At 39.2% G+C, this 13491-nt stretch overlaps 1 protein-coding gene across 2 annotated transcripts in view; it reads left to right on the forward strand.

The window, feature by feature from the left end:
• The window catches only part of sema5a (sema domain, seven thrombospondin repeats (type 1 and type 1-like), transmembrane domain (TM) and short cytoplasmic domain, (semaphorin) 5A), a 232001-nt gene that overhangs the window by 69471 nt on the left and 149039 nt on the right, over window positions 1–13491 (forward strand). For both annotated transcript variants that reach the window (XM_083530259.1, XM_083530260.1), the window contains exons 3-4: window positions 7303–7402; window positions 10831–10876. In XM_083530259.1, the coding sequence (XP_083386385.1) occupies window positions 7303–7402; window positions 10831–10876 (146 nt within the window). The remainder of the gene's footprint in view (window positions 1–7302; window positions 7403–10830; window positions 10877–13491) is intronic.

The following is a 13491-nucleotide window of genomic DNA, read 5'->3' on the forward strand; positions in this document are numbered from 1 at the left end:
GCGAGGTGACATTCCACGTCCCTAGAGCTAGCTTCCGTGTCCAGGGATCGGGTTGTCGAGGCCTCCACCTTCGACTGCTGCCCGATCCTCTTAGCACCGGCCCCTTACGGTCCCTCCTGCAGGTGGTGAGCCCACTGGAAGGCGGCCCCACGTCGCTCCTTCGGGCTGAGCCCGGCCGGACCCTGTGGGGGAAGGCCCGGCCACCAGGCGCTCGCATACGAGCCCCAACCCCGGGCCTGGCTCCAGGGTGGGGCCCCGGCTGCGCCATACCGGGCGACGTCACGGTCCCTGATGTAGTATCTCTCATAAGGGGTTTTGAACCGCTCTTAGTCTGACCCGTCGCCCAGGACCTGTTTGCCTTGGGAGACCCTACCAGGGGCATATAGCCCCGGACAACATAGCTCCTAGGGTCATTCGAGTACTCAAACCCCTCCACCACGTTAAGGTGGCAGTTCAAGGAGAGGTAATACATAAATACATAAAATATATATCTAAAATTCATACAATTGTCCTTATAATAATTTTAATTCTATTTGTCTATTACTCATTTCTATTCATTATGCTGTAGTTTTTGTTCGGCTCTTTACATTATGTTTTTAATTACTCTCTAATTGGTTTTATATTTCAAACGCTCTTTTTATTTTCAATGATTAAATTAACTTTCTTTCAAATCTATTTTTTGTTTGATGTTATAACATCATATATAAGAACATTACTGGATTTAATTATCCAGTGAGATTTCTTGTTTTTGTGCACTGACATTAACAAGGCTTTTTTTTTTTTTGTGTGTTAACTGTGTTCTCTTCATTTGTTATTTTTTTGTTTTGTTATTAAGGACACATATACATATTCTCCATGTATTTTAATAGATAAGGCCAAGGGCAAGCAAAACACAGCTGTTTCTTTGTGTATCTGGTTAAAAAGCATGTTCAGGTAGCATATTACTGTACATAAAGTACTTAAAACAAAGACAATTTTTATTACTGTTTTTTTCAGAGATTAAGAGCATTAAGAGTAAGTCACAATGCCCTGTTTGAAATCAGTTTCCTCCTAATGAAAACCTTATGGTGTGTTATGAAGCTATCACTTTATTATGAAGCTAGCACTTTATTAGCTATATCAGGAGGATGAAATAACAGATGCAGAGTCATGCAGCTGCTTCTGACAACTGATGCGTCTGCATAGAGTAGGAAGGGGGATTTATTTGAGACATGAATGCGGTGACAGAAAGACTATAGAGAGTTCATTAGAAAGAGTTCTCGAACAGATAATTATAAAACATTACAGGGAACACTGTTACGGGAACAGTTTTTTTTTTACCCTTTAGCAACAGCATTGTGCCATTACAATTATGGTGAGCACTCATAGTTGTGTCAGTTTATTATCTGCAAGATACATTAGTATCACTTTGTGCTATAACTGATATAACGTGTATCATTTATTAAAAAATGCTTGTCATGTTAGCAAGAACTTGCTGATCCAGTTGGGAGGCAGTCAACAGGTTGACAATAAAAACTGTCTTCATTTTGCTACAGTCATGTCCACTTTCCCTTTTCAATATTTTTAAGCATTCACACATACACACACTATGCTCTGTGTGTGTGTCCGTCTCTCCATTTTTTCCACGAACTGCTCACTGCACATTCAATAATAATATTATGCACAGGTGTGTGATCCTAACCACTTGATTCCTTTGGCTCTGCCCACTATTCCACAATCCGACACTCGACCATGCCCCCACCCCCCCTCCCCCTTCCAAAAACCAGAAAATTTAAACCCCCCTGTTCTGAAGAATTAACACCTGCTGACTTTGTAAAATTTGACATTAATATTACACACAATAAACTTTCTGTCCAGAAATGTTCACAAAGTCAGCAATGCATTTTTTTTATTTAAGCTTTATAAATGAGCAATATGTCTTTCTTTGTTAAATAATTTTTTTTATTATTATTATTCGTGATAGGGGGAGTGGTGGCTCCAGCGGTTAGGGCGCTGGGTTGCCGATCGGAAGGTCTGGGGTTCAAGCCCCGGTATCGCCAAGCTGCCACTCTTGGGCCCTTGAGCAAGGCCCTTAACCCTCTATGCTCTGGGGGTCCCTTACGAGGGAAATATCAAGGTCCGTGACGTGGGGCCACCTTCCCGTGGGCTCACCACCTGCAGGAGGGACCGTAAGGGACGGTGCTGTGAGGATTGGGCAGCAGTCGAAGGCGGGGGCCTGCTTACACTGCTGCCCCCGCGACCCGAATTACGGATAAGCGGGAGAAAATGAATGAATGAAGGATTATTCGTGATTGGACTTTTAAAAAGTAGATTTTTCGAGTTACTTTTCTCGAATTTTTATTACAGGGCTTCTATTATGTGTTGTGTTCACCATATAAGCTCCCTTTATTAAATCTGTGGCTGTAGGAATGGTAATTTATTGTGACAAGTGCATTAATATAAACCTGTGATTTAAATTACAGTAGGCACTATTGCCAGAGCTGTTATTACTGGAAAAATAATGAACACTTTATGACCAACCAGATTTGAAAATTTAGCAGTGCTGTGGTAAAAGATTATTTTTCTATTGATAAAAAACAAAAAAACAAAACAAAAAAACAGTTTTGAGTGAAATGATGGCAGTGGAACAGTGAATGGCCTTGTGGTGGGGTGGATGGTGTTTTGTGAGGGGGTGGAAGCAAAATGTTTTCTTAGGAACCCCAAAATTTCAGGAAAGCCCCAGTTAAACATTGTCAGCTGTTTGCTCTGTGGAATAAATATAAAGGTTAAATGACAGGCCCTCGGGTCTTACAATGTATATGTGTGCAAAGTTGTTAAGATTTAAATTACCTCAAACTCCAGACGGCTGCTATTGGAGTGGAGCTTAAAAAAAAGTATTGTTGATGACAGGGTTGGAAAACAGATGGTCTCTTTCTATAGCATCCTGACCTGCTAGAACAGAGTTTGCACAGACTTGTCTTTGAAAGGTTTATCTCTGTGATGTGCAAACAGAAGAATAAACTCTAAGCTAACATTCATCTTCTCTTTTTTTTTTTTTTTTGCTTTAAGTGACAACTTTTCTCTTTCACGCTTCCCAATCCCAGTTAAAAACACACACGTTTAAGTATAGTCAAGCTCCTAATATAAACATACTTTATATGCTGCTGTCATTATTAATGGCTTGTTTGTTTTTTATAAAGATGTGTAACGGCCTGAGAGAAACGCAAACTGCCGTATCAGATTCAAAGTGGCCATTAGTAACATCAGCATTTGCAAAACTTTAATTGGCCCATAGGGTAAAACATTTTATGGCTTCTTTAAATACGCCGCTCCTGCATGTCAGAGTGTCTGTCATAGCCTAATTCCATCTGTAGAATCGTTCAACATGTTCTTTACTCCCAGTGTGGACAATGAAAGGATTGACTCTCTGTCTGGCATCTCATGGGAAGCTTGACTGGTAAAATAACACGAATTTTAATAACTACTTACTCCATTTAAATTCCAGCCCAAGATTGCATTTTTATTGCCTACTTGTTTATGGCTTTGGAGTGGCTTGTCATGTCTGATTTATAGGCTTGCCTTAGGCTCGCCTCCCTCTGTAATTTTGGTTCGAGGGCTATTAAAACTTTCGTTTCCAAAGTAAATTTACAGTTGGATTAAAAAAAAAAAGGGCAAACACACAAGGCGAGAAATAAAAGGAGCTCTTGGTTTGAGTCAGCTGAGGAATGACTGATATTTCAAACCTGTTTGCAAACTGAATCAACTCACTGACGTCCAGGTGAGAAGATTCGATACACAGCAAGTCTCAAAGGGAACAGCGGGGTGCTTTTCGCATGCAGAGGCCTTGGAATGTTTAAATAGCTTCGGTGTTGAACCAGAACTATGAAAAGCAAACTTCTTGTTTTACAGCTGCAGGCCGAAATCTAGACTAAAATGAATTCATAGCGTGATAACTGTCTAACACAATAGCACGGTTCGCAGTAGAGCACAGTATCTGCTTACAACCTTCTGTTTAAAATGAACTCAAGAGTATAGAAAACCCAAAACATCCCCCTTCTCTCAGAAATAAGCGCCACTAAACTATACTTTTACTTGTTGTTTAATGGTTCCCTAATATTTTGTAATTTTAGTAGTTATCTTGGACCTTGAAATGTAGAAATTGTGCTTTAGGAATATAATTAAACCACATAAAAGGAATATAATTAGACCATAGTTATCTTTATGTTAGCAATACATACTAAAGATATGAAGAGGTGTTAATTTGGGTACATGACCACTGGGGAAGTGGTAGCTCAGTGTTTAATACTTTGGGTTACAGACTGGAAGTTCAGGGGTTTAAGCCGTAGTTTTGGCAAGCTGCCACTCTCGGGGCTCTTGAGCAAGGCTCTTACTCCTCTGAGCTCCAGGGGTTCTGTAACTACAATATAAAAATTATAAGTGACAAAATATGCAGCAAGATGGAAAACATACATTTCATTTACAATCAGAATTATAATTACTTTCAGAAAACTAAAAAATTTGTTGTCCTATGAGTAGTAAAAAAACACCTGTCAAACTCTGATCCAGAAGAACTTCCTGAATTTCTGTTATATTTTGTGAGAAACATTTCTCATACAAGAGCTATATTAACAAAAAAACAGATCAGAAAGCACACTTTATAAGTTAGCAGGCAACAAATAAAATAAAATAGTTGTTAACACCAAAAAACCTGTTAAATTTAACATTTATTAAACAACAAAAGCTGCATTTGTTAGCAGCATTTGGTACACTTGCCCACATTTAGCCTAATCTACACCTGGTTGGAGGCTCGCTAACAGTACAGTTTCAAAAAGTTATTTTCATTCTGTCTTCAAATGCTATACACATTCTCTCTCCAAAAATAGTATCATATATAACCAATTAAATATATAATGCTTGATTAAGAACGAAGTATAAGAACTTATAAGCCTGGGACACACCAAGCCAACAATCTGCCTTAGGGCAATGTTGAGTTTTTCTGAGTGTCAGTTTATTCTGTGTTCTGCACCGTTGTTCTAGTCAGACGGTGTCAGCTGTTCAGCCAATTCGTTAATAATGATCGTGGGAGGTGTAAACGCTGATTGCTTTAAATATTTACAGATCTAGCTATTTTCCTATTTGGATGCCAAATACTGCCACCTGCTGAAATGGGAGAGATGTTAGCTCATGCAAACACAGACCCTACATGCTAGTTGGCTGTAGTCTGTCCGGTGTTTTTATAGATCCGTCTGCCTATTAATTGGCCTTATGCCGATTGATTGGAAAATGCAAATTTGGCCTGATCAATTGGTCGGACTCTGATATTGAACACTCATATTTATGAACTGCAGCTGTAATCATTAAGACTCTCCAGTGCTGATCCCAGATACTAAACACCCGTACAACACACTCAGCAGTATTTGTAATTAATTTTCTGTGGCGTAATTCTTTAAAATTCCACTAACTATTGTCTGGAATAAGACCCACTCCATTTTGAGATGCTTCTCCATTACATACAAATCTACCATACAATCTCTATGCCTGAGTCAGCCTAGTCCCTCTTTGTGAGATTTTTCTGTTTCCCAAGTGCTTTGTTCCCTCTGTTTGTCATTACTTCCACCAATTTGACTTTTGCTTCTTTCGCTTTGTTTGTAAAGCTGATTGCCATGCATTGTTCTTGATATCTCCTCGATTGAAGCCCCCCCCCCCCCCCCCCCCGCTTTCTGATAACAATTTCATCTGGCGATTTGGGTTTTCAAATGAATCTCAACACTTCACACATGATGCTCTGCCAGTTTTTGTCCTTTTTTTCTGTTTTTCTTCGCTTACTGATCAGGACTGATCATCTATCAGGACTGACCAGGACTGATCATCTATTAATCTAAATATGTATTTGAATTCCTGTTGGATATCGATGCGAAAATGCGTTTGGACAATGTCTATTGGATTCTATTTGTGAAAATTTGTGTACAATTAATAAAATCAGTTCATACAATAGATTATGGTGGAATTGTGAGAGATTTACCTTTGCTTTTTACAGACATCTCAGTAGCTATTCAACCAAAAGGTGTTATTTTTGTCAAGAGTTGCCATCAGGGTGTAATGTAATAGGAGGACAGAAGAATGCAAGTGCCAATTGTATAATTTACAGTGTGTATATACACCAAAACAATGATGAAAAAAAGGACATCTGAAAACAATAGCCACAGAAAAGAACAAGATACCTTAACCTGTATCAATGATAGCAACGGATGATAACAAATGTTAGACAAACCGTGAGGTGTGAGGTGTGAGGTGAAAAAATAAAACAGTTGTGAAGATTTTTCTTCCTAAAATACTAAAGTACTCCTCAACGCACAACAAAAAGACAGAGCAGTCTTTCAAAATGGTATCTATAATGAACAAATAAAATAAAATTGTCAAAAATGTGAAAAATATTTTCACAAATATTCAGAGCTAACTGTGATTTGATGCACCTTTCAGTCTCAGAACACAGCTATATTTTTTATTCAATTCAGTTTTTGGAATGTATTCTGGCTCTTTTTAGAATACAAATGAGGACAGCAGTGCTGAAGGGTCGCTCACTTGCAGCAGATACTGGTGGGGCAGAGTTGAGTCTTGATCAATAGTTAATCAATAGTTGACAAAAAAATTATTAAGTACAGTAACAAAGAACATTTACTTAAATACATCACTAAATAGACCTGATACAGGGTAGGAGTTACTTGTGATGTATCTCCAACCTCGATTTCAACTTGAAAAGGTTATTTTACGGTACCCATTGTGAATCAAGTACACTATGTATAATTTATGATCTTGATTTATTAACTACAATATATATATTGTAGTTATATATAAAAGAGACACCAGGCATCATTAAACTCATATAGAAAAAATGACATCTAGTGATAAATGGCAGTTAAGTTTTAATGAATGTTTCCCACTTCTCTTTCTGGTAATTTGGCCTTATTGATCTTTCTGTCTGACTTTCCCCAATGTTACGCCTGTTGCGTGATATTGCATTAGGAGCGTCGGTAAAACGATACCAGGCATGCTGTTAAAATCAATCAAATTTAGACGGATCTTGGGGAAAAAAGAAATGAATCTAGACAAGTTTGAAATTGGCATGACCGTAAAACTTGTCGATCAGTTGTGAGGCTTTGATGCCAGTCACTAAGGTTAATATGTGATGTTCTGTAGAGACCCTGACACATGGCTAAAATATGGCTACACACACACACACACACACACACACACACACACACACACACACACACACACACACACACACACACACACTCTGACTTGTTTCCTTTTCTGTTGCAGAAATTGAGCCGTGGATCCATCGCTTTAGAGCCGAGGGCACGGTGGATTACTCACAGCTGACTTTCGACCCGGGGCAGAACGAGCTGATTGTGGGGGCGAGGTAATGAACTTTTACTCTGCTAGCATGCTAAATTCAATTCTTAGGTTCTGGGAGGTCAGTTCAACCGAACTTTTCTCCAAACACCAAATTTTAATAAATAAACGTCAACCTTATTGCAGACTCATTCTCATTCGATCATGCACGAGTGTTAATTAGCAACGTGATTCCAGGGTATTGCTAATTTGATCGGGTGTGAGACAGTTTCATTAACTGGAAATTAAAAAAAATTAAAAAACAGAAATGTGAGATCGTCTTTGGTCCATTTCTCTCCATCTTGAAATAACTGGAGTGATGATTTCACCAGCCTTATGCAGAATATTGCAGCAGACCTGCTTTTCTCATTTAAAAAAAAAAAAGGGGGGAGAGCGAGAAAAGGAAACGTGTTGGCAGCTGGGAACATCTCCAAGCAATTATTTAGTGACAACTGCGGGTTTGAGATGAACGAGTGTTAACAGTCCACTTCCCCAATGAAACAGTGCCAGAAGAGTAATTAGTTTTTTGGGTTTTTTTTTTTTTGTTTTGTTTTTTCTTGTCTAGAAAACTGGAATCTCACTTTCCACAATAAATTCAGCATGGGGGTTCTTATTTGTGTTATGCTAAACAATCCCTTTGACCTGAAAGTAGAGGAAATTAAGTCTGGCTTTTTAACCTTCTGCTTCTGTGTAAGGTTTCACTTTACATGAACTTCCTTTCAGTTTTCACTTAGAAAAGAAATCATCATATTAGTGTAGAGAGCTGGATTTTTTTTTTCTACAAAAAAAAAATATATTGTACTTCTGTACAGCATAATAAGGCCTGGTTGAATGTAGCATTGATTGGTTCTAGTTGTAATGTAGTATGAGGCAGTCAATACATGTGTCAGTACTGTTAATGGCCCTTAATCACAGCAGGGTTGCTACTCTCTCATGCTAGAGAACCGAGTATTGAACTTTTACATAGTATAACGGTAAGAGTGCTTATGTTTATGTTTACCAGGTTTCTATTCAAAATTGTGAAACCTTGACAGCTACTGACATTCTTAGAATACACCCATATTAATTTTTGTATTTTTGAAGAGAAGTGGTAGCTCGGTAATTAGTTGTGAGTTTAAATCCCACTATTACGATGCTACCATTGCTTTGAGCAAGACTCTTGACCCTCAGCTGCTTATTTGTTTACTGAGATAATTGCAGGTTGCTCTGGTTAAGGCTTTCTGCCAAATGTCCTTTAGAAAACACCCATAATGGAGGTTTTTTTTTTCTTGTCTTCAGGCTGTACAGTTGATACCACTGAGCCTTCACATGACAGCATAGCAAGATTAAGAAAATAAAGACCGTCTCTAGGTTACATATGTAACCCAAAGGGAACAAAACACTGTGTAAACAAAGCTTTGAAAACACTCTGAATCATGTGTGTGATTTGTCCAAGGCACGGTGTCACCCAAGGGGTGACGTCACAGCCAGGAAGCTTTAAAAGTGGTGGAGACAATGCTAGCTTCTTAAATGGAAGGAAGCACTGCAGAGATGTAGGGAGTGTAGCCTTGAGACACAGCATCTCGTTCCCTCAGGGAACCAAGGTTGCATACATAAACTAGAGACGTTCTCTTTCAGAAACTCAAGCTTTGGGAGCAAGAGTCTGATCACGCCACACTGACCAGTCCCTGCTTAATGTAAATGGGCACAGCTAGGGTGAAGGACGGAGGAGCCAGGAGTGCCCTAAGGTAAAGGCTATAGAACCTGACAAAGGTCAGCAGGGTGGACCAGCCTGCAGCATTGCAAATTTCTTGGAGAAATGCTCTAGCAAACCAGGCTTTAGAGGCCGTCAGACTACGAGTGGAGTGAGCTCTGATACCGAATTGTGCGGGGAGACCAGAGGACTCATAAGAGAATAGGATAGAATCCACAATCAACCTGCTGAGGGTCTGCTTGTTCGCAGGAAGATCCTTTTTATTGGGACCGTAGCGGCTGCTCTGACTTTCTCTACAGTTCTGTTCTGTAGATGTATGTGGACTGCACTGGACACAGCCACTTAAGCTTCTCCTGGTCAGGGGCCTCAAAGGGATAAGGAAAGAATGTCTTCCTATTTTAGGGGAGAGAAAGGCACTGGACAATGCCCTTTGGTAAACTCTAGGAGAGACGGGGCCACATAAAGGGCCTGAAGATCCCTGCCCCTTTTTAGAGAGAAAATAGCCAGAAGAAATTCATTCTTGACTGTAAGAAACTTCAAGGGCACCTCGGGCAAGGGCTCGAAGGGAGGTTTAGACAGGGCCTCCAGAACGACAGCCAGGTCTCACACAGGCACTCTAGGTCGCATCCGAGGCCTTAGCCAGCAAACTCCCAGGAGCAGCGTGGCGTCCAGCCCAAGAGGGGCTGAGTGAGTGAGGCAAAACCAGAGGGGACAGTGCAATGTCTCTTGAGTCACAAACAGGTCACTTGTGTGCTGTAAAACTTTGACCCTTGCCTTGAGAGAGTGTCTGCTCCCAAGTTTTGGTAACCTGGGATATATGCTGCATTTCCCTAGGGTCTACAGGAGGATCTGACCTGCCAGCCTGTATTGGGCCGAGATCGCAGACTCCCCTAATGGTTAATGTAGGAGACCGCTAATATGTTGTCAATACGGATCAGCACATGGCGGCCTTTCAGGTATGGGAGAAAGTGCTTCAGAGCCAGAAGTACGGCCAGCATCTCCAGGCAATTGATGTGCTAGGTGAGGTGCAGCCCGCTCCACAGACCCTGGGTGGAGCAGCCACTCATGATTGCCCTATCCCATAAAGGAATCGTCCGTCATTATGGAGGAACCCGGGTTCTCTCCACATGTCTATGGCCTGTAGGGCTCGCCACATGACCTCTATAGTGCGGACTTGTAGTCCAGCAACAGGTTCTCATTTAATGCAGTTTATCTTTCCACTTGATAATACAGCGGTTTTTCTGAAATGTAATAAAATAAAATGTTAGCTATTACGCATTAAAATGTAATGAAAAAAATAAAGTTTCTCGTTTTGAAAATTCAGAAAATTGCCATTGGACATCTCAAATAAGAGACCATTAAACTTTCATGCCAGCTTCATGTGCACACATCACACACCTACCACACATCGGGTAGTGCTCAGTGAAGAGAAATTGACTTTTTATCCTTGTCCCTCAAAATTGTGTTCAGTATGTTGATATATTGTAGGTATATTGCTATCATGTCTAAAAAAATCAAGATGGAGCACTGTGCCATTCAACTAAAATAGCTAATAGGAATTATGCAGTACACGTAGACAAGTAAAAAGACAACAACAAAAAAACACTGGAGAACATTTAATTATTTTAGACTCATGCAGAGATTTGACTTAAAGCTTCATAACCTTTTGCTTAAATAAACAAGATCTGTTTTTTTTTCCTAATTCATCCCTTATTGAGTCATATGTCATACGAGTGTGTCTTTTCTCTCTGCTTTTTCCCCAGAAATCATCTCTTCAGGCTGCACTTGGAGGATCTCTCATTGATCCAGGTGTGAAAACCAGTAGGCTTTTTCTCATTTTCTCTTTTCCCATAAGCTTCGGAGACATCAGGTCAGCCTCGGATGCTGCTTGTGCGGCTTTGTGCACGACAAAATTACACTGGCATTCAGAGAGACTATAGAGCGAGAGGGGAAAAAAAGTGTTGCAGAGTCTGAAAAAAAAATGTATGTTGCTGGGAACTGGGAACAAAATACAGGCATCTTAAATAAAAGCAAAAACATGCAGGGACAGTGTATATTGTGTGTTTGTAGTCATATAGACAGGAGGAGAATGTACCTGAGAAAGACGTGTTCTCTTTATTCATTCATCACTGTTTATAAATTCCTCCCAACTATTCATACTCAGCAGTTTCCCCTCAACGAGTGTGTATTAGTGAACTGTACAACTTTCCGCTGTTATTATTATGTGACTGCAATTTGCACTTTGTCATCTTTTCCCCCTGCTGAGTTAAGCATCTTGTAACTCTGTGGGTAGCCGTGTAAACATTTAACACCTTTGGGAAATCATTTGGACTTTCACCATGTCTGCAAGGGACTCCTTTTGAAGCTCCACGTGGGAGAGTGTTGAAGCTTACGTAAAAATTCTGGCATCCCACAGCTTACAGTTAGGTTGTTTAATCGAGCATAGCCAGAGAAAACAAGATGAGTCTTGAGCATTTGCTAATTAGTTCTTGCTTGGCCTTAGTCCTATACTAGTCTAATGCTATGTCCCTCATTGTCTATCTATACTATACACTGCTAACATCATGCACCAGAAAAGAATGTTGTTGCTAAGTTACGCACACTATCAACATTAACAATAAAATCCTCATTTGCATTTTCGATATTAGTGCTTGATGATTTAATCATTCGTAGCTAACATTTTCACATTTAAGGATCATGTCGGAGGCATTAATACTAATTAATAATTAATACCATAATTTCCAGTCATTGTTTGCATATTCTAAGTAGAATTTAAACCTCCATAGCAGAATCCAACTCTGTGTATGTTACAAAGTGGGCATACTCCAACATTTGGAGCCACTTGTTTGTGTTCCTTATAAATACAGATAATTGATATATTGTCTAATGATAGCTACTTTGAAAAATCAATTATAGATTGTTTTTTTTGTATTTTATAGTAATAAACTCTGATCATTCAACATTTAGTAGGCACACCCTTTGGGCATTTGGTAATGAGGGGGGGGAAAGGGCAGGGCTTCTGGGCAGCATCAGTTCATATTGGCAAACTTAAAACACCTATGTAAATCATTATAGATAAATTTTATGACTGGACCTTTGGTGATTTTTACTAATATATATAAGTGTTAAATTGCAGAGGTCCGATGCAGCTTGGATTTGGAATTGACTTTGGAAATAAAAGGTATATATATATATATATATATGTGTGTGTGTGTGTATATTGTGTACACATGTTTAGCGTTTTACACATTGTGACACTGGAAAAAAAATGACCTTTTACCTGATTACATAAATTATCACTGGCTTTTTATCAATAACAGACACGACTGATTTCTTTGACATTATTGTTATGATGTTGGTACATGGGGCAGGATTGCAGGCTAGTTATTGGATTCTTTTAAACCATGAAACACTTTAAAGTCATTTGACTCAATCAAACCATATCTAAAACATAAAATACATTTATAAACTGTTAATGTAAGTAGTTATTTGAAAGCTACAGCAACAAACTAGCTGCATACATTTGTAGAAGACGGTGACTGAAAGTCTGTACAGCTTATACACTTCAGAACATAAGCAGTCATTTTCAGTCAGGGAATATAGTGAGCTTTAATTCTTCTGGGTTTTTATGATGCACAGTGGGATTTTCAGAGAGTGAATGGCTGACTTTCAGATCAGTGCCCCAACTACTGGAACTTCTCAGAAGAATTGATTTAATCCTGCTCCAACCTTACAGTTTCATGTTCATTGTCCGCAAAGAATTATTTCCCAATAATAAGTCTGATGTGTAATTTCTATACCTGTGTCTTTTTCTTTGTGTTCCAAGTTCAGGCATACAGTACATTTGTTTGTCGTACACATTGTTCGAGAAGTTCTGAGGTTTGGTAGCACGTTCCTTGTTTCTGAGTGGCTTGTCAAACTTGTCCTTGTTGTTTGGTCCATGTTTTCCAATCTGTGTTTCTTGGACCTTGTTTCTTGTCAATAGATCTCGGTTCTTGTATCTCAGCCCTTATTTCCCAGCCTGTGTTTTTCAGCTTTTGTCGGACTGTCCTTGTTTCTTGGCTTTTGTTTCTTAGTCCATGTTTGTGGCTCTGAGTTTCTTCCTCATTGTTACCTTGTCCTTGTTTTATGGTCCACATATCTGGTATATTTTCCTAGTCTTTTTTTTTTTTTCCAGTTTACATTTAATTTTTTTGCATGTTACCTGAATTTGGTCATCATCTATGAAAAACTAGAGTTTTATTTGGAATTTGTTTGTTTTTTTATGTTCTTATCAACATTTCACTGTTTTTGCTATATTGTTTTAGAAGTTCTGAGGTGTGATTGCTTGTTTGTTTTTTTTGTTTCCATGGTTCTTAGGTTCTCAGGTTTATCTGCCTATGTTACTTGTTCCATGAATTTTGTCACTTGGTCTAGGTCCTCAA

Source organism: Silurus aristotelis, assembly GCF_946808225.1.
Source record: "Silurus aristotelis genome assembly, chromosome: 25".
Taxonomy (NCBI): domain Eukaryota; kingdom Metazoa; phylum Chordata; class Actinopteri; order Siluriformes; family Siluridae; genus Silurus; species Silurus aristotelis.